General features: G+C 38.9%; 1 protein-coding gene and 1 long non-coding RNA gene across 3 annotated transcripts in view; one reads left to right on the top strand and one right to left on the bottom strand.

Moving 5' to 3' along the window:
- Window positions 1–233: 233 nt before the first annotated feature.
- Window positions 234–27713, bottom strand: part of SCOC (short coiled-coil protein) — a 42318-nt gene continuing 14838 nt past the window's right edge. The window contains exons 1-4 of one of the 2 annotated variants that reach the window (XM_041759435.1): window positions 10147–10246; window positions 3919–3990; window positions 3496–3579; window positions 234–1847 (exon numbers count right to left, since the gene is read on the bottom strand). In XM_041759435.1, the coding sequence (XP_041615369.1) occupies window positions 1705–1847; window positions 3496–3579; window positions 3919–3940 (249 nt within the window). In that variant the 5' untranslated portion in view covers window positions 3941–3990; window positions 10147–10246 and the 3' untranslated portion in view covers window positions 234–1704. Of the gene's footprint in view, window positions 1848–3495; window positions 3580–3918; window positions 3991–10146; window positions 10247–27713 lie in introns of those variants that run through there. The other variant, XM_041759434.1, reaches the window with a different exon arrangement.
- Window positions 10519–19415, top strand: LOC121493518. The gene is made up of 4 exons (XR_005988499.1): window positions 10519–10590; window positions 11518–11574; window positions 19099–19139; window positions 19364–19415. It is a non-coding gene; the product is annotated as an uncharacterized LOC121493518 (long non-coding RNA).

Here is a 27713-nt window from a genome sequence, read left to right as displayed (position 1 = left end):
GAGCTTAGCCTAATCTAAAAATTACAACCACCTTTCCCCTGGCAATCTTGGATCTTTTTCTGAATTATTTTAAAATTTATGTAAAATACCCTGTAACATTTAATATTTCCCTACACATACAGTAACTGGTATTTAAATAAGATCTGCTACTCCCCCTGTGGCTTTGAACCACCCCAGATACACCACTACACCATTATATACGCCGCAGTTACTGTATTAACACACACACAATCTCTGAAACAGCTTTTTATTAAACAGCAAAGCAAAACTGCAACACAGTTTTAAATGTTTGTAAATTAGGTCACAAAAGGGATGCAAAATATTTGCAGTGTAACTATTATATTCCTACAGCTAAAGTCATTCATTGAATCTTACACCAATACAAACATATTATTCCATGATTAAAAGTAGCCCAAATCTAACAACCAAAACTATATTAGTGGACGTCTTTACCTAGTTAATATTTTAACATTACTTCCGATACTAATTTCTTACCAAATGGAATCTACAAACTAAATTCTTACAAACTGTCAAAGGGTGACTAAAACTCTGCAAACCAAGCAGTTAGGTTTACAGAAAATTCTGGGATAAGTAGTGAGATTAAAATACTGAAAAAATATCAATTAGTATACATGTAAAACTCCATTTTATTATTCATGATTCTGATACCAAAACACTCTTCTAAAGGGATTTTGCAAAAGTTGATCTGCTGGGTGCTACAAATAAATGTTAAGACTAAACTCTGTAACTGTTCTCTTCTACATGTGGCTGACATAAGGTTATTCACATTTAATCTACCTTCTTGTGTGTGTGTGTGTGTGTGTGTGTGTGTGTGTGTGTGTGTGTATCACCCAAAATACCTAGTCTATGCCAGAGATCACACAAATCTGGAGTAAAAACATTTGGAGTTGGTTACTACTGTTTGCCAAGTATCTTCCCATCCTATTAATGTTTTTCTCAAAATACTCTATTCCAAACGTATAACCAGAGCTCATTTTTTCAGATACCAAGTGGGGTTATTTTGTGCAAAAGTTAAGTTTTTAACCAAACCTTCCCAATTTGATAATTCAGTTGCAAAGAAAAGTCTTCGTACTTATAGCCTCTGTTTTCAACTGATGAAAGAAAAATCAACAATCCTATTACTATGACAAACCCTAACTGAGAAAGTATCTTATTTTAGTTAAGTTTCAACAATTCAAGCTCAGGTTACTCTCACAGATGATTAACTATTACCTTTACAAATGTGAAACCAATTTTTTCCTTAGAGGAAGGGAAATGAGAAGGAAGAAGCAAATGGAAAAGAGGCACAACATGGTGGGCAGGGTACATAAAGCTGTGCGTTCAGTACATGATTTTGGTCACTTTTCACAACACGGTGGTTCTTGTATCTCTTATGCTTATAATAAAAGATAGTGCTAAACCTATAAATCAAATTTGATAAAACATTCATTTTCAAGTTTCATAAATATATGCATTTCTAATTATAAAGTCTCTACAATACATTTGCACATTTTCATAGACTAACATATTATACACAAACTCATGGAAGTCTTCTGTTATGCTCTTAATTTTGCCTATATCTGACATCTTCATAAATATTCAATTAAGCCACAAACAAAAGTACTATAACTTTTTAAATCTATCCAAGTTTTAAAGAAAAAAAGATCAGCAGCAATTCCATGAAATAGAAGGGATGTCAATCCCTTACTTTCTTTTGCTTTTTGTGTCAGTTGTTTGAAAAACACTAGAAGCGGACATGAGGTTTTCTATATATTGTCCAAGAACTTGGTTTTCTGATTTTAGCTTCAGATTTTCTTCCTTAACCGCATCTACTCTTGCGGAGAGGTCTGTATTTAAAAACAAAAAAAAAGCCCATTATCAATAAAATGATGGCAATGACTTCATATTATAAAATAAAGATTCATTCTTAAAAGAAAACAATCTTCAAATTTTGTTTTTAAATTCAAGCAACTTTAGAAATTAAGGCAAACAAAGTAAACAGTGCAAATCAATGACCAAAATTCTTAAAAAGAGATTTCACATTAGGCTAAATGTTATTCTTGGTAAATAGCATCTATGTTGAGTAGTTATTTCTTAAAATTGTGATTTCTATACAGACTTGGTTTTTAAAATGTGAATTTTGATTCATGTCTTACCAACATAGAAAAAAAACTGCATCTTTGTTAGAAATGCTTTAGAAAATGTGGTAGGCAAACACACAACTCGAATTAAACACTGGATATAGAAAGTTTCCAAGCAATTGAACATTTTGTATTTTTCATTAGCAAGAAATTCAAAAGACACAGCTCTTTAATGATCAAGTAAAACATTACCTCCATTCATTCACTGAACAGCTAAGTACTGCGGACCCTCTAGGAGCCAGGCACGGTTCTAGAGGCAGTAGTAACAAAAGCCCTTGCCCTCACAGAGCTTACATTCTAATGTGCATGAAGGCACGGTGCATCTAGGGAGCACCAACCAAGTAGGGGTCAGGAGAAAAAAAAGGATAAAAATCAGACGAAGCAAAAGGGAAGTTGCTCTATTATACAGTATAGTCAGCAATAGCTATAGCTATTTTGGTAAAGGAACTGACCAGAAATCCAAAGGAAGTGAGGGAATGAGCCACATAGAATGCAAACACCTAAGGGAAAGACATTCAGAGAACAGCAACCACTAAGACCCTGAGTAGAAGCTTGCTGAAAGAATAGTAAGGAGATCCGTGTCTGAGGTAGGATGTATGAGGCGGAGAGTGTGACATGACTGACTCTGAAAGGAGGTAACGGACTTCCAGAGAATAACCTGGCTTTTATTAACTGTGAAATGGGAAGCCAGTGAAATGACATGATCTGCTCACTCTGCTATAAAACTCCACAACCTCTTAATTTTATTAAAACCCAGATGTTTCAGTGGTAGTATTTTGTGCAAAACATTTAGGAAATGAAAAAAACTCAATTCACTTTTAATCTCTGAAGCTAACATACTCCTTTAAAGTAAAAACTTTAGTATAAGCTTTTTCTTTTTTAAAGATTTTATTTATTCATGAGGGACACAGAGAGAGAGGCAGAGGCATAGGCAGAGGGAGAAGCAGGTCCATGCAGGGAGCCCAATGTGGGACTCGATCCCAGACCCTGGGATCACACCCTGAACTGATGGCAGGACGCTCAACCGCTGAGCCACCCAGGCGTCCCAGTATAAGCTTTATTAAAGTGGACTCAGTAATAACACAGTGCAGGGGCTTAAGAGAGACTCATGTAATAAACAGCATTACATTAAACCCAGAGGATGCATAAGAACACTATTTGACTTTTTATTGAAGCACATCTGTTCTTTACAATCATTAGCCAAAGCTGCAGGCAGGAGGGAAAGAAACTATTGATATAGACTTGAAGTTTTATATTTTTAAAAACTGGGGGCACACTAACAAAATTTAGCAAAATAAATGCTTACAATTTCAGCTAATTAGATATTCAAGAAAACTACAAAATGGAAACTAACCTTCAAGTGTGTGTTGCAGTTCCAACACTTGGTTAATAAGTCGTGTTTTTTCCTCCAGTTCCACCTGATTTTCAGCATCAACTGCTGCAGTACAAAGGTTCAGATTTACTATTAACATTAGGTACCATTTGTGTCATGTAGCACTTAAAGATATGCAAAATATTTTGCATTCATTATCTTACTTGACTTAAGAGCCCAACAAAGGAATAAGTTAGATGCCCACAAGGCAGATAAGGACACCAAGGTGGAAGATAAATTGTTTTGCCAATACCAATCCTTTCTAGAACTAGGTAAGATATAAATAAGTATATTAGTCAAATTCAAGCTTTCTAAATATTGCTTCTCTGTTCTTCCCATTGCTTAATTAAGCCAAAAGCATCCGCAAAACCAGGAATACACAAAAAAGGAAAATAAAGAACATACCATCCATGTCGGCATTCATCATCTCGGGTAACAAGCTTTTGGGCCTTGGATACAAAATCCTTGATGAATGGTCTGCAATAAGAGAGAGTTAGAAAGACACATATACAGCAATAAAATATCACTGTACATTTATTAAAAGTTTTAAATGGAAATAATGATCAATGCTAGCAAAGTTATGGAACAAATAAAATATTAGACACAAATTTTAAATATGTATCTTCTCTGAAAGCAGTATAGTAAACTAGATTCATAAAAACATTTAAATATTTTTTACTAAGCAATTTTGCTCTTGGAAATTTAGCCTAAGGAAAATCACAAAGAAGGAAAAAAATTAGATACATAAAATCTTCAACTTTATTTACAACCCACTAAATTGGAAACAACATGGACTGTCCATTCAGAGTCTGGTTAATTACTGTAGTTTCAAGTGGCTACTAAAAATAATTATGATGACTATAATAACACGGAAGAATGTTTACAAAATTGTGTATTTACTGAGGTAAATTATGTAAAGTACACATAAATACAAATAGCAGCAAAATTAAAACCGCTCTTATGTTAAGGATGATGACAGGGATGAAGACCAGTCTCTTTAAAAATATTTTTCATTATTAAAATTTTACTTTACATATACTGCTTAATACTTTTTAATTGATAAAGTTCAAGAGAAAAATACGAGTTATCTGAAACACTAATATGGGATAAATGAAAAATATCAACTTGTTACTTCCTAGTTAATTGGGATGTGAATAAGAATATAAATATGAACATTTTATTGTTTCTATAAAAGCTTCCAAAATATTGGGGCACCTGGTTGGCTAAGTTGGTAAACATCCAACTCTTGATTTTGGCACAGGTCATGATCTCAGGGTGGTGAGATCGAGCCTGATGTCAGGCTCCACACTTAGCACAGAGTCTGGTTAAGACTCTCTCTACCTCTCCTTCTCCCTCACGTATAGGTACAATCTCTCAAAAAAAAAAAAAAAAAAAGGAAGAAAAAAAGTTTCCAAAATACTAAGGCAATAAAATTCCTGCGAAACACGTTCTGCTCTATAGCTAACATTCATTTCATAGTCAGTGTGCTCAACATTTTATTTAAGTAAACCAGACAGATTTGGTAAAGCAATCTAATCTACTCACTGAAGCAATTTAGACCTGTTAATATTGTTACTCTTTCTACAAATTACTTACGGAGCACCGACTATACCAAGGCGTTCTTAGCTTCTATATGCTAACTGGTGGAACCCAGACATTCTGAACAAGGATATATACATTTTAGAACTCGAATCACAAGAGTTATCAGTGTATTGAATATTCTCTCACAGTTAATAAAATGGACACTTCAGACACTGGCATGAACACGGAGATAAAATGTTTAGTGTACGAATGTATAAACTCCCTTTGAAATAAGAGATCACTTGTTGGTCTAAAGAAGCAAGACATTAAACATCCTTTACATGGCATTATTAAGGAACTAGCTACAAATGGTATAAAATTGACAATGTTTAATACATCTACTCTGAGTCTTCTAGAATCTTTCTATTTATCTAGCATTAGAGCCGCTCTTCCTCACACTGTTTTCACATGGGTTTAATTCTCAGCTTCTTTGTACTTCAGAGAAAGTTTATATGTATATTACATATTATGTACATATTACATATGTATAATGCAGATGTAATATATACAATGTGTACATATTGTATCACATATATGTGTGAACTTTCTCTGAAGTACAAAAAACCTGAGAAAACCACGTGAAAAAGATTAATACCGGGCTCCCTGCATGGAGCCTGCTTCTCCCTCTGCCTGTGTCTCTGCCTCTCTCTGTCTCTCATGAATAAATAAATAAAATCTTTAAAAAGTATATAATTACATATATATTACATATTGTAATAAACATATATTAATATGTAATATATATTAGTATATCTACAAACCCAAGTAGACTGATTACTAAAGATCTTTTCAAAAATTCTTCAGATTATTCAATTTACTATATTTGGAGACCACAGTCAAAAATTATCCCTCTCCATTCAATCAACAACATATCTCTTTATAATTGAAGAGGAAGAGTGTTAGCAGTGAAAACTTTATTTGGCACTTGCCAGAGCAAAGAGCACTTTTCTTTTTAATAAATTTATTTTTATTGGTGTTCAATTTGCCAACATACAGAATAACACCCAGTGCTCATCCCGTCAAGTGCCCCCCTCAGTTCCCGTCACCCATTCACCCCCACCCCCCGCCCTCCTCCCCTTCCATCACCCCTAGTTCGTTTCCCAGAGTCAGGAGTCTTTACGTTCTGTCTCCCTTTCTGATATTTCCCACACATTTCTTCTCCCTTCCCTTATATTCCCTTTCACTATTATTTATATTCCCCAAATGAATGAGACCATACAATGTTTGTCCTTCTACGACTGACTTACTTCACTCAGCATAATACCCTCCAGTTCCATCCACGTTGAAGCAAATGGTGGGTATTTGTCATTTCTAATGGCTGAGGAATATTCCAGTGTATACATAAAGCACTTTTCCTACCAACCACTGACCCGGCTAACACAGGTCTGGGATGGATGACATGGGCAACAGCCAAAAGCAAAAGCTTGGCTATTTCGCCTGCTAAATAATGTACAAAAAGTGCTTCAAATTTCTAATATTTAGTGCTTTTAAGAATACAAGCTAAAACAAAATTTTCACGACAGCTGAGAAAAGCTATACACAAGCCAAAGCAATCATACGATCAAAGCAACTGACTTTGAAATCAGGTTTAGTATATGGATATGGTGTACTTCTTTAGCCTATGTTTCAGTCTAACACTGAAACCCAAAAGTCTTCTACAAAAGCAAAGTGTTCCAAACTGATCAGTGTCATAATGAAGCCAGTTTCTGAAATATGGCCACGTGTAACCCAAACCATAGAAAATCTTTGTATGGTTTATCAATAGTCTGATTTCATCTGAAAAAGTGAAAGAAAAAAAGGCCGAAAAATGGAGAAGGGGCTTATTAGAAGAAAAATGAAGCTTAGAAATACACACTGAAGACGGGGGTGGAAACAAGGGTACAAAAGCCTGGCTGGCACAAGAACAGTGCTACAGGATACACAACACAACCCAAGAGAATACTATTCACATCACAGCCTGTGTAAGATTGCACCCTAAGGATTGTACAGTGCACAATCTGCCCAACACTATGTGGCTGCCCTGGGCAAAGGGTATTTCATGACTCTCTAATAAAGCAGACAAGAGCATAGCCAGCTGCTTCTGTACAACAACAAAAAGATGAGTAGCAATTTTCTCTTATTCCGATACGGTTAAACAGGCTGGTCTCAAAATGCTATTATTGTCTATATTCAAGGTCTTCCAAAAAATTTAGACTAATAAACTGATTTATTTATATATAAGATCAGAAGGTTCATTGAGCTCTTTATATCAAAGTATTTTAGTCACAGATTTTATTTTCTTTTAAAATAAGATCCTCAAACCTCACAATGCCTACAGTAGTACAGTACTATGTCATAAGATGCACTTGATACCAGATGGAGTTTTTCAGCTATAAAATCCTTTTTTCAGTCTATAGTTGCTATTGTATCAATCCAATTTCATGTGAAATTTGCTTTTAAGAGTTCACTTTTGGAGTCCCTGAGTGGCTCAGTCAGTTAAGTGTCCAACTCTTGATCTCAGCTCGGGTCTTGATCTCAGGGGCCTGACTTGACGCTCAGCATGGAGCCTACTTAATTAAAATGATGAGTTCATTTTCAATTCCTTCTGTTCCTGGACATAAATGCAAAGCTGATGTGAAAAGAAAATCCAGACCAAAGTCTCTCAAGTGTGAGAACACTGAGTGTGGGATATTAAGGCTGACCTCTTTATCATAAAGCTGGAAATGGATATGGCCGTCGCTCTGTCAATTCTGACCTAAGCCTAGGTTGGATCTCAAACCTTCCTCAAAAATCACAGTAAGTCTTGGGGCCTATCTTCATCTAGCCTTGGTCAGCAGGAGAAAATCTAGAATTACTCTGATAATTTAAGTCCAGGAAGCAAAAGGTACGGAGAGAACAAGGGTTAGGAAGTGTGAAAAACATCAGGATGGACCCATTTTCCATGCTAACACACCTGTGACCAAAGACTACTGTTTTATCAAAATAAACCTTTACCAGCAGCCCATATGGCTCAGTGGTTTAGCACTGCCTTCAGCCCAGGGCGTGATCCTGGAGACCCAAGATCAAGTCCCATGTCGGGCTCCCTGCATGGAGCCTGCTTCTCCCTCTGCCTGTGTCTCTGCCTCTCTCTCTCTCTCTCCCCTCTGTTTATGAGTAAATAAATAAAATCTTTAAAAAAATAAAAAAATAAACCTTTACCTTCCCTTCTAGTACCCTGAATAGTACCACTGTTAAGAAGCAGGTTCAAAACACAATAATTAAGGACCAAATGTATATTACCTGGATTTAAATCCTAGCTCTGCTGTTTATAAGCTCTGGAACCCTGAGCAAGGTTAACACCTCGGCCTCAGTTTCCTCATCTGTAAAACGAGGGTAAGAGTATGTACCTCATAGTTTCGTTGCAAGAATTCAATGAGCTGATCTATAGAACGTGCTTGCAATGGTACCTCATGGGTAGAAGGTATTCAGTAAGGTTAGCTGGTATCTTCTCTTCCTTTTGGCTCTAACTCAGGCCACAAAAATCGTCTGATTTAGCTGCCCACCTTACAAATAAACAAACTGAGGCCCAAGATCGCAATGGTTTACCCAAAGTCACAGAAGTAGTCACCGGCCAGGCCAGGACTACCCAGGCTAGTTTTCCCACCGCACCACCACACCTAAGATTTTGAGACTGTTTCCTGACATCCATCCAACCTCAACCAACCAACTTTTCTGCATCTAAAACTGATTTTCAGGATCCCTGGGTGGCGCAGCGGGTTTAGCGCCTGCCTTTGGCCCCGGGCGCGATCCTGGAGACTCGGGATCGAATCCCACGTCGGGCTCCCTGCATGGAGCCTGCTTCTCCCTCTGCCTGTGTCTCTGCCTCTCACTCTCTCTCTCTCTCTCTATGACTATCATAAATAAATAAAATCTTTAAAAAAAAATAAAATAAAACTGATTTTCACGTCACCCACTTACTGGTGAACGAGTAAGGCGACTAAAATAATGCCATTGTTCATTAATATGCTAAATGCTTCACGGATACTACTAACTCATCAAATCAGCAGAAGGGCACTGTAATTTATATTTGTGGATACCGCCCCTCAGAGGGGCTATGCACCTGCCTTAGGCTTCACAGCCAATGGTTTCTACCAAGATGCTGCAGGCGGGTCTAACCATGAAGTCTGTGAAGTCCCTGGGTTTTGTTTTCCCGTTGTATGATGCAAATGCAGCCCTCATCTAAAAATCGCCAAATTATTTTTTCCCCGCCATCTTTGACGTTAAATTCCCTTGATGTTTCACTAAGCGACTTGAAGGTGAATTTCATCCCATCCTCAGCTGCAGCAACTTCCGACGTGGGTGTGTCCGTGCAGGCCTGTTCAAGTTCTCAATTGCTGTGGTTGGATGAATCCAGTTTCATGGCCCGGGGCTAGTGAGGACTGGAACAGGGGGGCGGGTGGGGGGCGGCCAGATCCCCAGAGCACGGCGAGGATCGTGGTGGGTTCAACCCCCGAGGACGGGCACAGCTCTGGGCGCTGGGGGGGCCAGGCCCACGCTGCCGGGACCGCGGCGCAGCAGGTCCCTAACATGCTTACGTCATAGGAGTGGAATGGATACATTGTATAACTGAAGTCCAGCCTTTCAGAGACGCAGCCTCTTGTCTCCTTTTCCAACCGTTAACTCCCCAAAACTTGCTGGGCGGGACCCTTGGGGGAAGCCCCGGTGGAACCTAAGCTGGGGGCTCCGTCCAGCGCCCACCCCGCCCCGGGGCGCCCGCTCCTCCCACCTGCCCGGCTCCCGGCAGAGCAGCCACCGACACGTCCATCCCGCCCAGACGCCCCTCCGCAGGCCCGGTGCAGCGCGGGAGGAGGCGGGAGAAGGCGCGGAAGGCCCGCCTCGGGGACGCGGGCAGCCCCTCCCCGAAGGCACCCCCGGCCCAGAATGGGAGGATGGGGAGGCGGCTGCGCAGGGGGCTGCAGGGAGGCAGGCCTCAGCATCCCCCATGCCCAGGCCCTCGGCCGCTGCTCCCGGGGCCCCGGGCGCCGGGCCGCGTCCAGCCCACCCCGCGCTCCCCGCCCTCGCGCTTCCACTCGCCTGGGGCCAGGCGCTCACCTGCCGTCGGAGGCGCCGGGAGCCGGAGGGAACCGGGAGGACCGCTCAGGCCCCGACGCCTGGACCAACTGGCGCCGGCAGCTCCGCCCCCTGAGCCTACAGAGCATGCGCCGAAACCGGAGCCCCGCCCCGTCCCGCCCCGTCCCGCCCCGTCGCCCACCAATCCCCACTCGAGAAGGCACGCCTGCGCACTAGCGGCACGACGCCCCAATCGTCCTTTGTCAAAGCCCGAGGATCCGCCTCCCGCCCTAACAAAAGGACGTGGGCGTCCAATCAGGAGGGACGCTGCTGTGGGCGGGGCCGGGGGAGCGGCAGCCAATGACAGTGCAGGAGCGCAGCTGGGCGTGAGACAGCCGGGCCCGTGGGAGCCGCGAGACGCGGGTTAGAGACCCAGCGCGGAGGGCTCTGGCCGCTGTTCGGAGGGAGGTTGGTAAAACCGAGCGCTGAGGGGGAGGGGAATCATGCGAATTGAAGAAAAAGGCACTTGCGGACACAGTAAAGAGAGCCGGTACAGGACCGTGCTACCCCAATTCTAAAAGCACACTTTTTCCCTATTTTTTAACTTCCCAAATCGCAAAGTCCCTAAGTACACCCCTAGTGCATTGTTGCCCTTCACCTCCTTTCCAAGCGATTATTATTAGGACCATAGTGCAGTTGACCTTTTTTTTTAAAAAAAAAAAAGATTTTATTTATTTATTCATGAGATAGAGAGACAGGTGGAGGGACAAGCAGGCTCCCTGCAGGGAGCCCGACGCAGGATTCGATTCCAGGACCCCGGGGTCACGCCCTGGGCTGAAGGCGGCGCTAAACCGCTGAGCCCTCCCGGGGCCGCCCCAATAATGCTTTAGGATTGAGAAAATATCCTAACAGGACTTCGGTGTGTAGCTCTTTCGCCCACCTTATCTCATTTTGATTCTCACGGCTGCCCACGTAACGGGAACGGAAGCTTAGGAATAAAGGTCTGGCTCAAGGCCGTAAACGCCGCGTGAGATGCTGCGGCCAGGCTTTGGGATGTCATGTAATCCGGCTTGGTGGTGTTCATTGATGCCTAGCACTTGACAGGAAGCAGCCTCCTGCTTGTGTTTCATATTTGTCGAGTGCAGGATAGTAATACTGTATCATTTTGGCTTCAGCACGTTCTCCTGAGTTGTGGACAAGAGCCTATGTCTCCCTGTTTCTTGATTTTTCAATTCTGTTTCCATTTGGTGACCTACTGCCTTAATCCATAATATATATACTTAATCCAATATATCCTTAATCCAATATATATTAATATATATTATATTATTATATATTATTAAATATACTATAATATATCCTTAATCCAATATATATTTCTTCTTTTTTTTTTAGTTCAACTTTCTTTTATTAAGAATGAAAATGCATCTAGATATTTTTGCTTCACATCTGGTAAAGTACAATTCCACTTAAACTTATTTTCCTCTTTTTCAACTATTTCTTATTAAAGTCAACCATAAAGCCATTCTCGTTAAAAAGTTAAGAGCTGTAAGTGTGTCAGGGTTTGTCAGAACACAAAGGTTTGTGCCAGAAAACTGGAATATTTATAGTAATGAAACTAACTGCTGATCTCATATAAAAACACGGCAGCAAACCCAAGTGACGGAACAGCTGCTGGAGCAGATTCACTAAGTGACGGAGGACAAGTCACTGTGGGGCTTTCTAATGGAGTTGTGGTAGCTGGTTTTTACACTAATGATGTGAATCTGCTCAGACTTTGTTATTCCTTCAAAAGCGTCCACCGTCACCACTCTGATGTCTGCAAGAATTAGGGTGGAAGAAAACACACACACACACACACACACACACACACACACACACATATAAATCTTCCATTCAGTATTTGAGAACTAGACTTTTGGCGGGAACTCTGACACGTAACTTGAGAAACTATACTAGAATGCAACACAGGACCTAAATAAATGGAGAATTAAAAAGAAAGGTCCAGGGATCCCTGGGTGGCGCAGCGGTTTGGCGCCTGCCTTTGGCCCAGGGCGCGATCCTGGAGACCCGGGATCGAATCCCACGTCAGGCTCCCGGTGCATGGAGCCTGCTTGTCCCTCTGCCTGTGTCTCTGCCTCTCTCTCTCTCTCTGTGACTATCATAAATAAATAAAACTAAAAAAAAAAAAAAAAAGAAAGGTCCAGTGTCTATCCAGTAGTGTCAGAAAGGGAAACTAGAGAGAATGGCTGTGAGCTGTTCTCGAAGAATAATAACTGATAGTTTTTCAGGATTGTGGAATATTTGAACGCTCAGATTCAAGATGCACTTATTCTTGAGCAGGTTTAAAGAGTTCCTGATCAAACTGCAGAGTACCAAAGACTAAGAACTATTAAAAGGGACTTCTTTTGTCGTTGTTGCTAGAGAAGGCTTTCTAAAAAGTAGAATAAAATATATATAACGTAAAACATTTACCATCTTAACTATTTTAAAGTGTACGGTTCAATATATTTGCATTGCCATGCAACCAATCTCCATGACACTTTTCATCTTGCAAAACTGAGAGTCTATACCCATTAAAAAACAGCTCCTCATTTATCTCTCTCCCCAGGACCTGGCAACTGCCATTCTTTGTTTCTACAGATATGATTACGTTAGGTACCATATGTATGTGGAATTTCCTACAGTATTTATCTTTTGGTGACTGACTTCACTTAGTGTGACATCCTGAAGGTAATCCACACTGCAGCATGTGTCTGAATTTCCTTCCTTCCTTTTTTTTTTTTTAAAAAAAAAATTTTATTTATTTATTGATGAGAGAGGCAGAGAGAGAGAGAGAGAGAGAGGCAGAGACACAGGCAGAGGGAGAAGCAGGCTCCATGCAGGGAACCCCATGCGAGACCTGATCCCGGGACCCTGCGAGACCTGATCCCGGGACCCCAGGGTCACACCCTGGGCTGAAGGCGGTGCTAAACCGCTGAGCCACCCAGGCTGCCCATTTCCTTTTTTTTTTTTTTAAGGCTGAATAACATTCCATTGTATGTATATATCACATTTTGTTTATTCATTCATCTGTTGGTGGACACTTGGGTTGCTTCTGACTTTTAGCTATTGTGAATGCTACTGTGAACATGAGCTGTGCAAATAGCTCTTTGAGACCCTGTTTTCGATTCTTTTGGGTATATATCCAGAAGCAGAATTACTGGATCTTATGGTAACTTCTATTTTATTTATTTATTTATTTTTTTGGTAACTTCTATTTTAAAAGCAACTTTTTAAAATGTGGTAATTACACAAGAAGAAACAAAAATAATTCAGAGAATACCTGTACCTGGAAGTTGGTATGCAGTAAGGGTGTCTGATAAGAAATAAGTGTTGGTCAGCCATTAGAAATGACAAATACCCACCATTTGCTTCAACGTGGATGGAACTGGAGGAGGGTATTATGCTGAGTGAAATGAGTCAATCGGAGAAAGACAAACATTATATGTTCTCATTCATTTGGGGAATATAAATAATAGTGAAAGGGAATATAAGGGAAGGGAGAAGAAATGGGTAGGAAATATCAGAAAGGGAGACAGAACATAAGACTCCTAACTGGGAAACGAACTAGGGGTGGTGGAAGGGAAGGAGGGCAGTGGGGGTGGATGGGTGACGGGCACGCCACTTAACGGGATGAGCACTGGGTGTTATTCTGTATGTTGGCAAGTTGAACACCAATATAAATTAAATTTATTATTTAAAAAAAAAGAAATAAGTGTTGGTGAGATTGTGGGGAAGGACTATTCATGACCGTTGAAACTATAAATGGTACAATAACTTTGTTGTTGCTGTGGGAAAGAAACAGAGAGGGAGAGAATCCCAAGCAGACTCCATGCCTAGTGCTGAGCCCAGCATGGGGCTTGATCCCACAACCTTCAGTACATGACCTGAGTTGAAATCAAGAGTCAGGCCTTAACCAACTGAGCCACCCAGGTGCCCTGGTACAATAACTTTGTTAATTGGCTATAGACAAGACAAATTAGGGGCATCTGGGTGGCTTAGTGGTTGAGCATTCGCCTTTGGCTCAGGTCCTGGGATCGAGTCCCACATCGGGGTCCCTACAGGGAACCTGCATCTCCCTCTGCCTGTGTGTCTGCCTTTCTTTCTGTGTCTCTCATGAATAAATAAATAAAATCTTAAAAAAAAGAAAAAGACAAAATATGGTGGTTCTAGTTAGACTATCCATATAAAAAATGAAATTGGATTCTGACCCCACCACAAATAAAACTCAATTCCAAATGAAGTAAATGTGGAACAAAAACCCTCTAAACTTTTAGAAAACAGATGTATTTATGACATAATCATAAGGGAGAAGTTGTTAAACCAGACAAAACAGTATCATTTGTTATCCAAAAAGATTAAATTTTGATTGTTTTATAAACAGAAGAGATATAAGTTTTCTAAGCAGAAGGGAAGACAATTTTAATCAAGTGAAAAACCACAGACTGGGAGAATATAGTTAAGCTCTGAAAATATAAAGAATTCTGACAGTTTAAATAAAACCTTATTCATATAACACAAATAAGCAACTCACAGAAGACGAGTATTGAATAACCAGAAAGATTTTTTTAAATGTGTACTTCACTAGTAATCAGGGAAATTCATATTAAAACCAGATAATGGCATCAGTTCATTTAAGAAGATTCAAAATCCTAATAGTGCTATAAAGTAGTACTGAAGCAAAAACTGATAACTGAAATAAGAAACCTCAGGGAGCCTGCTTCTCCCTCTGCCTATGTCTCTGCCTCTCTCTGTGTGTCTCTCATGAATCAATAAATAAAATCTTTAAAAAAAAATAAAAGAGACTAGCCCACAGTGCATTTGGAAAGTTCATCACTCCTTATTAAGGATACAGACCTCAGGTCCCAAGCTTGGCTTGCACATTAGAATCACCTGGGAATCTCTTAAGACTTCTAAATAACAGGCCAAACCCCAAACTCATTAAATCACAATCTCTAGGGGTGGAATACAGGCATTAATATTTTTGGAAGATACAAAGGTGATTTCAACAGAGTGCAGGCAAATTTGGGAACTGTTGATATAGAAGATCCTATCAACCAATATGACCTAATTGACATTTATAGAAAATTCTACCCAATACTTAGAACATACCTTTGTTTTCAAATGTACATGGAATATTCAAGAAAATGGATCATATTCTCTGTCATGAAACAAACCTCAACAAATTTAAAATGGTGAAATCATAGAAAATGTTTTCTCTGCCCACAAGGGAATTAAATTAGAAATTAATAACAAAGATATTTGTAAAATATTGGGAAATTAAGTAATTATTTAAATTCTATACAAACTCAAGAAAATAAAATAGGAAAGAACACATTCCAACTCATTTTATAAGAATACTGTTACTTTGATTCCAAAACCAGACAAAGACATTAAAAGATATGAAACTGAACATAGACACAAAAGTCCTTCAGGAAGTCAAATCCAACAATTGCTCCTAGACAAGAGCCTGGCTTCATGAGTTTCATTTTTCTCACAGATTATGGCCTAAAGCTGATTCTAAAATTCATATGGAAAAACAAATGATCCAGAATAACACTTTGGGAACAGAACCACAAAGTTAGAGGACTTATACCCCCCTATTTCAAGTCTTATTATAAAGCTAAGGCAATAAAATAAATGGAAAATTGTTATAGACACAAAGATAAATGAAACAATAGAATCTGGGAATAAACCCACACCTAATATGGTCAATTGATTTTCACAGTGGTACCAAGGTATTTTCATGAGAAAGGATATACTTTTTTTCAATAAATGGTCCTGGAACAATTGCCTATCAGTATGGAGAAAGACTGAACCTCAACCCCTACCTTATGGCATACACAAAAGTGTTCATTCAAATTGGATCATAAACTGAAACATAAAAGCTAGAATTCTAGAAAATAGCCAAAGGAAAAAAATCTTCATCCCTTTGGTGTTGGCAACATTTTTTGAGAAAGGTCACCAAAAAAAAAAAAAAAGCCTATAAAAAATAATTAATTGAACTTTATAAAAATTAAAAAACAAACACATAGGATCTTTGAAAGGCACCATTGAGAAAATTAAAAGACAATTTATACACTGGGGAAAATATTCATAATATGTTATCTAAAAAAGGACTTGGATTTAGAATATTTAAGAACTCTTTCAATCAGTAATAAAAAAATATTTGAGTAAAATAATGGAATGCTAGTTGGCAGTAAAAAGTAACAAACTACCAATATGAATGAATCTGAAGTATATTCTGACTGAAGATAGACAGGAAAATGTACAGACTTTATGATTTTATTTATATAAAATTCTAGAGCAGACAAAACTTATCTATTGTGATAGTTGGATCAGTGGTTGCTTGGGGTTGAGGACAGAGAGTTCACTACAGAGGGGCATGAGGGTACTACCTTCTGTTGTAGTGGAAATGTTCTATAATATTTTTATTGGTAAAGTGGTTATACAGTATATACAACTGTCAAAAGTAATTTTCTGTAACTTAAATTGTATTTGATTCTATATTAATTTTCCTCAGTGAAACTTAATTTTTTTATGAGAAAAAAAATGATTTTTTTCATCATTTTACCCATGATTTCTTTAGAGTTTGAAGTATGCTAAATATGATACATGAGTTATTTTACTCAGTCTTCAAACAATCCAATGATGCAGGTATTGTCAATCCCATTTTGCAGATAGGGAAATTACGGCTTAAAGAGTGTCTTGTCCAATGTCATACAGCTGATGACAGCTGTATGACCTGATGAAAAGGTAGCTTGAATCCAAACATACCTTTTTTATCTGTAAAGTATGTATCATAAAACCTACTTTATTGAATTGTTATTAGGATCACTAGAATTAAATAAAAATAAAGCACTGCAAAGACTTTCCAAATTGAAGTGATTTTGAAACCATGTTCCAAAGACGGTGTAGGTTAGAACTTGCAGCCTTTACTTAACCAACTCAAATTCCCACAAAACAAAAATATTAACATTCTCCATAGGACTTAAACCAGACCCAGGGTCTCATAATGTAATGATTATGATTGGATCCATAATTATTCAGCTCATGAACCATGAAAATCTAATTCACATGAGTTTCATAATCAACAGATGCCAATACTAAGATGGCACAAATGTTGGAACTATCCAGAAAAGATTTTAGGCAGCTTTTAAAAAATACTTGGATGAGCAATCATTAAAAATCCTGAAACAGAAGTTATAATTAAGAGTATAAGCAACATAATAGAAAGTACAAATAAGAACCAGAAGGAAACTTTATAACTGAAAAATAAGGTAACTGAACTGTAAAACTGCAAGGATCAGTGGTAGGGTGAAGATGAAAGAGGAGAGAGTTGGTGAACTTGAGGAAACCTCAGTAGAAATTAACAGGGAGAAATGATGGGAACAACCAACCAACGAACCTCAGGAATGAGAGACAACAAAAGAGATGCCTTTTTGTGTCACCAGAGGCCCAAAAGGAAAGGAGAATACTCTCTGAAAAATACTTGAAGAAAAAATGATTTTCCAAATTTCACAAAAGACAATTTCACAAGGGGAGGGCGTGATGAGGAAAATGTCTCAAAGACTCTGGGGGGTGGAGTATAATGAAAAAGACTATTGAGCAACACTGATCTAGAGCACCAACATCACTAACATCACAGAGAGAACCTACTAAACAGCATTTATTTCCTAATGGAAGAAGAATGTACCACCACCTATGAAATAGTCTTGCCAACTACAAAACAAAAATTGCAACCTGACCTGATCAAGCCCATAAAGTGGCAATTTAACAGGAAATACAGAGGACAGAGAGATGTTAAATCTACCACCTAGACAAAGTTAGCAAAATGTGGCTCTGGAAAACAAAAACAATAAAAAAAACAACAACAAAATTACACTGGAGGAAAAAGAATGGAAAGAAATCTGTAGATAAGACACTTAAAATACATATTTTTAAAAACAGACAAAAAAAAAACCTGTCGTTTATTTTGGATGCTAAAGCCATCCAAAAAGATGCATGAAAAGGACTGCCATTAAGTAGAATGTAATTATTTTAGAGTATTCAGAACCTTTTTTAAAGATTCTGTAGCCAAACTTATATCTTGTAAAATAATTTAGACTTTAAAGGAAGGCTTTACACAAACTATTTCAAGAAATGTAACATAGCAAAGATAACCATAAAGTTAGAGAGCAACATATCAGAGACTGTTCCAAGTTTGATAGGACAGTGTTGCTGATAATGAAGATCTGCCCTTAAATATAGAAAAAGAAAATCCTTGAAATAACAAAAATGTGACCAAAAAGAACAGTACACCCAAGTGGGTATAAAAAGGGAGTTGAAATTTTAGCAAAATAGGACGTGAACATTCATGAAGTTATACATTTATTTTTATACAGTGTTCCATATTTGCATTATATTCTTCAATTAAAAAACTGTTTAAAAATAGCAGTAAAAGTTCCCTTCTTCTGAATGAGGCAAACATACACATACAAATAGAAACTACTTAAACTGCACAGAAATATTTGATTATAAATATTTGTTATCTGGGATATGCATATATTAATATCATAAACCATCTAAATTAAATTAAAATACTCCTCATAGAGAATGGAGAACTCCAAAATGAAAACTATTGTTGCAAAGCAATGTATTATGTGAGGAAGAAATGATAAATAGAGAACTTCAAGATCATTTTGATGTTCCAGACTGGCATAGTCTCATCATGAACATGAAACTTCTAACTTGTCTTAAGTAATTAAAGAGTTCTAAACATGCTGTGGGTATTTTAAAGTGAAATATGCTAAATGGAGGCATTTTGATAACTTTCAAGTGTAACCAGGTGTGTTCCCTGATACTTTAAGCTCATTAATTTGCAAAATGTGTTTCATCTCATTCCTAAATAAGAACTCACATTTTCCTTTTTACTTATTTTTTTTCCCTTGAAAGGTTATTGAATTCATTGGAGAATGAATGCTGTCCTAAATTTGGTGAGTAGAGAATACACTGTACTTATTGAAAATTGTTTGCAAAACTAGACTTAATAGTATACCATACTGGGGCACCTAGGTGGCTCATGGATCAGGTCATGATCTCAGGGTCATGGGATCCAGCGCCACATCAGGCTCTGTGTTCAGTGCGGAGTCCGCTTGTCCCTCTGCTCCTCTTCTCTCCCTCTGTCTCTCTCAAATAAATAAATAAAATCTTTTTTTAGGAGCACCTGGGTGACTCAGTGGCTGAGCGTCTGCCTTTGGCTTAGGTGGTGATCCTGGGGTCCTGGTATCAAATTCCACATTAGGCTCCCATAGGGGAGCCTTCGCCCTGCTTCTCCTTCTACCTATGTCTCTGCCTCTCTCTCTGTGTGTGTCTCTCATGAATAAATAAAATCTTTAAAAAAAAATAGTATACCATACTGCTATTTGGTCAATTACCTTGTTCATGTAATTTTCTCAAGCTTGTAACTTCTTGATAATAACCAATAGTTGGCCTTTTTGATCAGTTATTTTCATTCATTAGTTTAATAGAGAAAAAGTAAGAAATTACCAGTGTTATTTTTAGAGCTTCTCAAATGAGAATTCAGAAGGACTTCAAGGTCTTCATGGAATCAAGCTTTGAACTTTATGGCAAGAGTGAAAGTAATTGGGAATGATTATACAGTCTTGATGCTTATTTTTCTCTTCACGAAGTAATGTTTAATCATTTTCCTAAAGATGGGTGCTTATATCTCTGGCTGTACAAGATTAGCTTTTAAAAATTGTTACATCCTTTATTGTAATTGAAAAATATGAATAATACAACCAACCCTCAACTTACACATGTCATTGCCTAGAACAAAGCCAGGTTAAAAAATTATGTTAATTATGGGGTGTCTGGGTGGCTCAATCAGCTAAGGCCGTGATCTCAGCTCAGGCCTTGATCTCAGCGTTGTGAGTACAAATCCTGTATTGGGCTCCACGCTGGGTGTGGAGCCTACTTAAAAATAAATTAAGAAAAAAAGATGTCATTTGAGTGGTTAATTTAATGTGGCAAAAAAGTGTGATGCAAATGACTGGCTTGGAAAACCTGATCTACCAGCATTACAACAAGCATTGGCTTGAAGAAGAAGCCTGGGTTCCAGCTCTGGCTCAACCTATATTCATCCGTTCAGTTCTTCATATATTAACCAGTTGAAAAGTTTATTTCAGTCTTCATTATGAGCTAGATACTATAGAATATCCAAATATTTGAAATTGACTGTCTGTGGGGGATGAGTCACTTTACTATAGACTCAAATGAGGGATTGTAAGAAAGTTCGTTCTGCTTCTCTAATACCACATAAAATACCACTGAATTTATCAAGTAACGATAAAGCGAGCGATAGCAGACAGTGCCCATATTTAAGAGTCAATCTGTGATGGTTTGATTGTGTCTGACCATTGAGCCCTTAGTAACAAGCCTTCCATAAGTTCTGAAAGCTTTCTCCAGTGATTTATTTTGGGGTCACTCCATTCCAGCTTCTATGATTTTCGGTTTCTGTGGTTCTCTGTACAGAAATCTACCATTATCAATCATTTCGGCTGGTCGCATGTTCCGCCAAATCTTTATGAAACAATCTGCTTTAAAATCAACACTAACCATTGGGCTCTGGGAGCATAAAGGGGATTTTGTTTAATAGGACACAGTGCTTCTTTGAAGGGCACAGGAGTCAGGATAATAGTGAAAGTGATGTTTTGTATAAGAATGCAAGTGAGTTGCTAGCAATGCTCTAAAATGCCAGAGTGCTGATGGATTTTCTCCCAGTATTCAAGCATAATCCTCCTCGTTTTTTTGTTCTTCTAGTAACTGCTTACACTAAAAATAACGAACTTGGGAGAGCTCCTCTGTCAGGCTTTAGGATTTTACACTACTTATCAGGTAACAAGTTAGCTTGTTATGTACTGGTGAATGCTGGAAGGAGGAAGGAGATGCCTGGTCAGAGTCCAAGGACTCTATTATGCATAGCTCCCCAGTAGCACGAGCTTCATGCCAATGTGCTTCTGTTTTCTATGTCCCCAAGTCCTGCAGTAGAGAGGCTGAGGGCCCAGATAGGTGCTTACACGCGCAGTGGGTTACGGCAGGGGGAGGAACGCTGAGCCCAGGAATCTGTCACTTTGCAGCTAGTGGAAGCAAGCTTGCTCTTTAACCAGGGAGAGGCATGACCTCAACCCTTAACGTTGCTTCTGCAGGGCCACCTGGGTGGCTTAGTGGTGGAGCATCTGCCTTCAGCTCAGGGCGTGATCCCGGGGTCCTGGGATCGGGTCTCACATCTACTCCCCGTAGGGAGCCTGCTTCTCCCTCTGCCTGTGTCTCTGCCTCTCTCTGTGTGTCTCTCATGAATAAACAAATAAAATCTCTTTAAAAAAAAAAAAAAACAGTTGCTCTCTACAAACACACCCAAGAAATGGTCTAGGTAAAGACCTTGTGCTCTTGACATACCAGCATGTATTGTCACTCAGGGCTCATTATGGACTGCCTCTCCCCCCAAGACTTCTAACTTGAATAATCTTTAGTTCTGTGACAAACTCCCCATTTTTCTTCCTCCTTCCTTATACAATTATTTCAGGGAAATACTACAAAATGTCTCATAAAGTGATAGTGGGATGTCTATAAGTCAAAATAGAAGAGAACTACAGTAGCCGGGATGGAAGAAGCACCAGTAGGAAAGTCAATGGCACAATTACAGGAGTGTTTTTAAAATAAATCAAGTCATGTTTTATAGTTATTTTAGAGTCCAACCCTTCTTTTTGACTGTTTCACCACACTTTGCAACAGTTGGAAGGAAGGATTTGAAAATAATGCTTAAAATGAATAATTTTCAGGATAGTAATATTCATCACAGCAAAAGCAGGTAAAAATGTCCTTGGTTTGAAGCAGAGACATGTCCAGGCTCCTCTTTTCTTCTTTTCTAGTGAAGGCAGAAAACAGGAGCAAGCCTTGCTGCTAAGGGTTGACGGTTTTGCTTGTGTCCCTGCTCAGAAGCAGCTTCTGTGTTCGGTCTAAAGTCTGGTGACAACCAATTTAAATCAGTTCAGAACCCCCTAAAACTGTGTAAGAAACAGGTCCTCCAATTATGGAAAGAGCCCAGAATGCCCTGTGACTCATCATTGATGATAGAATTGTGGATTTTAGTTTCTCTATATACAACAGGAAGTGAATTATAAGAAAATATGTAGATTTCCTTTTGGGAGAAAACTGATATGGCCATCAGCGGTGTTCTGGAGTTCATCCCTCTAACAGAAGTGCCCTTCAGCGGCGATCTCTCTGGATCTTTATGTTTCAAAGCATTAATTTCACTTAGAGCATTGTTTCTCCCATCCAAAGAGTTTTCTGTTGAAATGAATTTTAATATTTTTGTCTAACAAGCATCACCAGCCACAACCCAACTCAGCATTTTAGCATTTCTTGCAAGTATCTCTGTGGTTCAGTTTTGGATTTTATGTAAAAGGTGTATAATCTACTCCAAGCATCACCTCATAAAAGCCACTGACTCTTCTTGTGCCACAAGTGGCCATCCACAGGAATGGGAATTATAGTGCTTCTCCTAAAGGTCTGTTGGAAAGATGAAATAAAAATAGCTGAGGGAAATTTGCCCAGCATCGTGGTCTATAAGAACTAACTGTATCAAAAACAAAAAACAAAAAACAAAAAACCAAAAACGAAACTGTATCCAAAACCTCTGATATCCGATACCTTAAATTCCTTGAGGGCACCAGTTGATCCAACGATTGTGACCTCATCGCAACATATGTCTCTGACAACTGTCAGGAGATATTCAGAATAAACCTAAAGACACCAGGAATGTCATTTGGGTGCCATCCATAGAGACCGCTAGTGACCTGATTGCCTGTATTTGCTTGGAGATGGTACATTAGTGACCTCTAGTGGCAAAATTGATTCAAGATAAGTTTCTACTTCAACAGAAAATTTTACTTCGTTATCTAGAAAACCCAAAAGCCTCCACCCCAAGATTGCTAGAACTCATACAGCAATTTGGTAGCATGGCAGGATACAAAATCAATGCCCAGAAATCAATGGCATTTCTATACACTGAGACCGAAGAAAGAGAAATTAAGGAGTCAATCCCATACAATTGCACCCAAAAGCATAAGATACCTAGGAATAAACCTAACCAAAGAGGTAAAGGATCTATACCCTAAAAACTACAGAATACTTCTGAAAGAAATTGAGGAAGACACAAAGAGATGGAAAAATATTCCATGCTCATGGATTGGCAGAATTAATATTGTGAAAATGTCAATGTTCCCCAGGGCAATTTACACGTTTAATGCAATCCCTATCAAAATACCATGGACTTTCTTCAGAGAGTTAGAACAAATCATCTTAAGATTTGTGTGGAATCAGAAAAGACCCCGAATAGCCAGGGGAATTTTAAAAAAGAAAACCATAGCTGGGGGCATCCCAATGCCAGATTTCAGGTTGTACTACAAAGCTGTGGTCATCAAGACAGTGTGGTCCTGGCACAAAAACAGACACATAGATCAATGGAACAGAATAGAGAACCCAGAAGTGGACCCTGAAATGTACGGTCATCTAATATTCGATAAAGGAGGAAAGACTATCCATTGGAAGAAAGACAGTCTCTTCAATAAATGGTGCTGGGAAAATTGGACATCCACATGCAGAAGAATGAAACTAGATTACTTATCAATCCTGTTTTCCCTTCATTTAGTAACATTTTCTACTTGTAAAATAACCTTAATTATGCACAGTGATTTGTATCTGTTCATACCCAAATATTACTTTTGCGTTTCATAGAATCACAGAACTTTTGAGCTATACGAATTCTCAGAGGGATGTATTGGTTTTATTTCACCATGTGCCAAAAATTAATCCCAGGGAAATGAAGTGACTTGCCTGAAGTCTTACTGCAGAGGTGGGACTAAAAGTCTGATCAGTCTAAGGATCTTTTCAAACTTTAGAAAACGCCCCCCCCCCCCCCCATTCTAACATCTGACCTCAGGAACATGAGAGACTCCCACGGGAGAACTAACCAGCTAGGCCCTTCTGAATCTCTGAAACACAAAAATAGTGAGCAAAATAAAGTGAATGTTGCTTTACAACACTAAGTTTTTGGGTATGTTACACAGCAGTGATAATCAGAACAAAGAGTTTATTTAGGAATTTTTTCGGGTCCTATAAAAAATACCAGATGAACAAGGCAAAGTGACACGTGCTTCTCAAATACTCATGGAATCACAGTTGATCTATTAGCAGGCAGTAATAACAGCCATAATAAATCAAAGAACTCTTGGTCCAAATGAATATTCTAATTGATGGAAATTTAAATTCTCCTCCCTTCATTAGACTTCAGATTTTAAATATGTAAATTTTGAAAATATGGATCAAAAGGAGGACATGTGTTCCATATCCTATAAAAATCTATGAAGTCCTATGAAAATAAGTCATTGTCAATTGAAAAGTATATTTTGAGCTCCTAATGTTAATCACTTAAGAGAATATAGAAGTCTCTCAGAGTTTATTATCTATTTGTTATGATACATAGAACCCACGTTAGATAGAATCAGTGTAAAATAGGATGGTACTAAGCATGATAGAATTTTTTTTAAAAGATTTATTTATTTATTCATGATAGACACATTGAGAGAGAGGTGGAGACACAGGCAGAGGGAGAAGCAGGCTCCATGCAGGGAGCCCGATGTGGGACTCGATCCCAGGACTTCAGGATTGCGCCCTGGGCCAAAGTCAGGCGCTAAACTGCTGAGCCACCCAGGGATTCCCAGCATGATAGAATTTTGAAGAGAAGAGAGAGCTGTTGGGCTGGGTTAGGAACACATAGGACATGTTGGGGGCATATGAAGACATTTTTTGGCTGGTATATCTTTTATTCTTCCAACTGTAAATTTCCTGAGAGTTAGTGCTTTTGCCTTAATTTCTACCTGCCCCATAATGGGGATCCAGTATAACATATCAAATTAATGGTTGAATGATATGTGCTTAGAAATAGTAGGAAATAAGGGGGATATCAAGAGTTTGAACCAAAGAGAAGTAATAGATGAAAGAGTAAATGAGGGGCACCTGGGTGGTTCATTACATTAAGCAGCTGCCTCTGGCTCAGATCAGAGTCTCAGGGTCCTGGGATCCGGCTCCCTGCTCGGCAGGGAGCCTGCTTCCTCCTCTCTTCCCTGTTCTGCTCCTGCTCTTTTACTGTCTCTGTCGCTATCTCTTTCTCTCTCTCAAATAAATAGAAACATTTCAAAAAAAGAAATAGTGAATGAATGATTCAGCTGAAGAGGGTATGGAAAACCAAGCAGGAATTTGATAAAATAGATTCCTAAGGTGGTAAGTGACATGCTTTCTAGAAAGATTTGTATAGATGTAGTAGGCAGGAGGGATTTGGTAGGGAGAGACCTTAGCAGGAAGAGTACATAATAATAATAGCAAACATTTATTGACTTCTACCTATTTGTAAGGTGCTGAATTGAGCACTGAAAAGAACCATTCAATCCTCACCATAATCCTGTGAGATGGATACTACGATTCTGTTTATTTTGCACATGAGCAAACTAAGATGCTGACATCCTAGATGCTAAGTCATCTGACTGTATTAGACTGTTGTAGTAATTCAGGGTGAGAGGTAGAGGCAGTAGAAATGGCGAAGAGGAAACATTACCAAAAACCATTTTAAAGAAAGTAAAAGCAGTGGGGATCCCTGGGTGGCTCAGCGGTTGGGCACCTGCCTTTGGCCCAGGGCGTGATCCTGGGGTCCCGGAATCCAGTCCCACATCGGGCTCCCTGCATGGAGCCTGCTTCTCCCTCTGCCTGTGTCTCTGCCTCACTCTCTCTATGTCTATCATGAATAAATAGATAAAATCTTTAAAAAATAAAAAAAGTAAAAGCAGGATGTGTTAACGATTAAATCAACAAATAATGGTGAGGGAAGGGTCAAAGAGGACTATGGTTTTTAGCCTCGGGTTCTAGAAAAATGATAGTACTTTGTTGCAACTCTACCCTGTGGATGGGTTAGCCTCCAGTGCCTCCCGTGCGTTTTAACCTAAGGTTCTGAGAGAGAATTAAGCCCTCCTAAGTTACCCACTGTAGGAAATAAATGGTCTCCTTGCATCTAGAAAGGTACTAGTTATGTGCCATCCTTGGGAGTGTTGAAAAAGTAGTCACAAATCCTTTTCTGTGTTCCCTGGTTCATTTCCCGGTTAAGAAAGGCTGTAATTATTTAGCAGAAGATTTCCTTTGGAAAACTGTGAAACGTTTACTTAGCCTATTCACTCTTGTCCTTCGCTGGTCTAGAAGATAACCTCAAAACTGTGTAACTTTGACCAGGAAAATACTGCTTCCAAAGTTCTACCTTTACTAAGTAATTTCCTAGCTCTCAGACCATTTATGCCCCCAGCTGATTGAATTTAATTGTTTTGCTTTGTTTTGCTTTTCTGTTTGTTTTCTCTGTAAAGAACTTTCTTGGAAAGATTTTTCTCTTCCATCGGGAACTTTGCCTTCATAAAATGATGACTCCAGAATCTCGGCCTTGTTGGTTGGTCACACTGTACCACTATGTAGACAGCCCAGAGCTTACAGGGCTCTGCAGGTCTTGCCTGAAGTGCTGAGTGCTTTCCCTCTCTGCACCCCCAACCATGTCTTGGGGTTGGTACCCCTTCCTCTGCCTTGTAATCTGCTGAGGTTGGGAAGGGTTTACCTCATAATGACATTTCACTGGGGAGTCCTGGGCATTGACCAGAACATTTGCAAACTCCTTTAGAGGTCATTCACCAACCTGATGGAGCAAGATTTCTATAGCCTCCCAACCACAAGTCATTCAGCTTCCATATCTTTAGTTTTTTAAAGATTTTACTTTTAAGTAATCTCTACACCTAGTGTGGGGCTTGAACTCACAACCCTGCAACCATATGCTAAGCCGACTAAGCCAAACAGGTATCCCTATATCTTTAAATATTTTAACTTAATGGAATTTTCTGAAGGGGATTGTTAGGACTGAGGTGGTGACAGAAAAAGAAAAATAACTGTTCTTTCAGGTAAAACTATAAAGAATGTGGGTGGATTTTAGCTCATTACAATACAAAGTTCGTATTTTAAGCTTATTTTTTGCATATTGGGAGTGAGAATTTTGAGTGCTTCAAAAATAGTTTACTTAGGAATATTAATTTAAGGGAATTTCCATGATATATCACACATATTTTTTTTACTATATTTCTAAATAGATTTTCTTTTTATAAAAAAACATATAAGAACATTGTACCATCTAGTGTCATCTATAATAATAGATCACATTCATTCAGCTTTTGCTAGGTGCCACACACTTTCACAAGAACCATCTTATTTAGTTCTTACAAAATGTTTTATGAGATACACACTTGCTGTCTCTGTGCTCTGGATGAAGAAGCCGAAGTTAGAGAGCTTGAAGAATTTGCCCCGAGTTACCACTGCTAGCTGAGCCAGGATTTGATTCCAGAGACCTCAACTGCAGAGTTTGGGGACTAATCCTTACTCAGTTCTGCCTAAAGAAAAGGCATTTTCACTCCACACAAGACTAACAA

This window comes from Vulpes lagopus, chromosome 6, assembly GCF_018345385.1.
Source record: "Vulpes lagopus strain Blue_001 chromosome 6, ASM1834538v1, whole genome shotgun sequence".
Lineage (NCBI taxonomy): Eukaryota > Metazoa > Chordata > Mammalia > Carnivora > Canidae > Vulpes > Vulpes lagopus.
The sequence above is the reverse complement of the archived record's forward strand: the minus strand, read 5'-3'. Positions and strand labels throughout refer to the sequence as shown.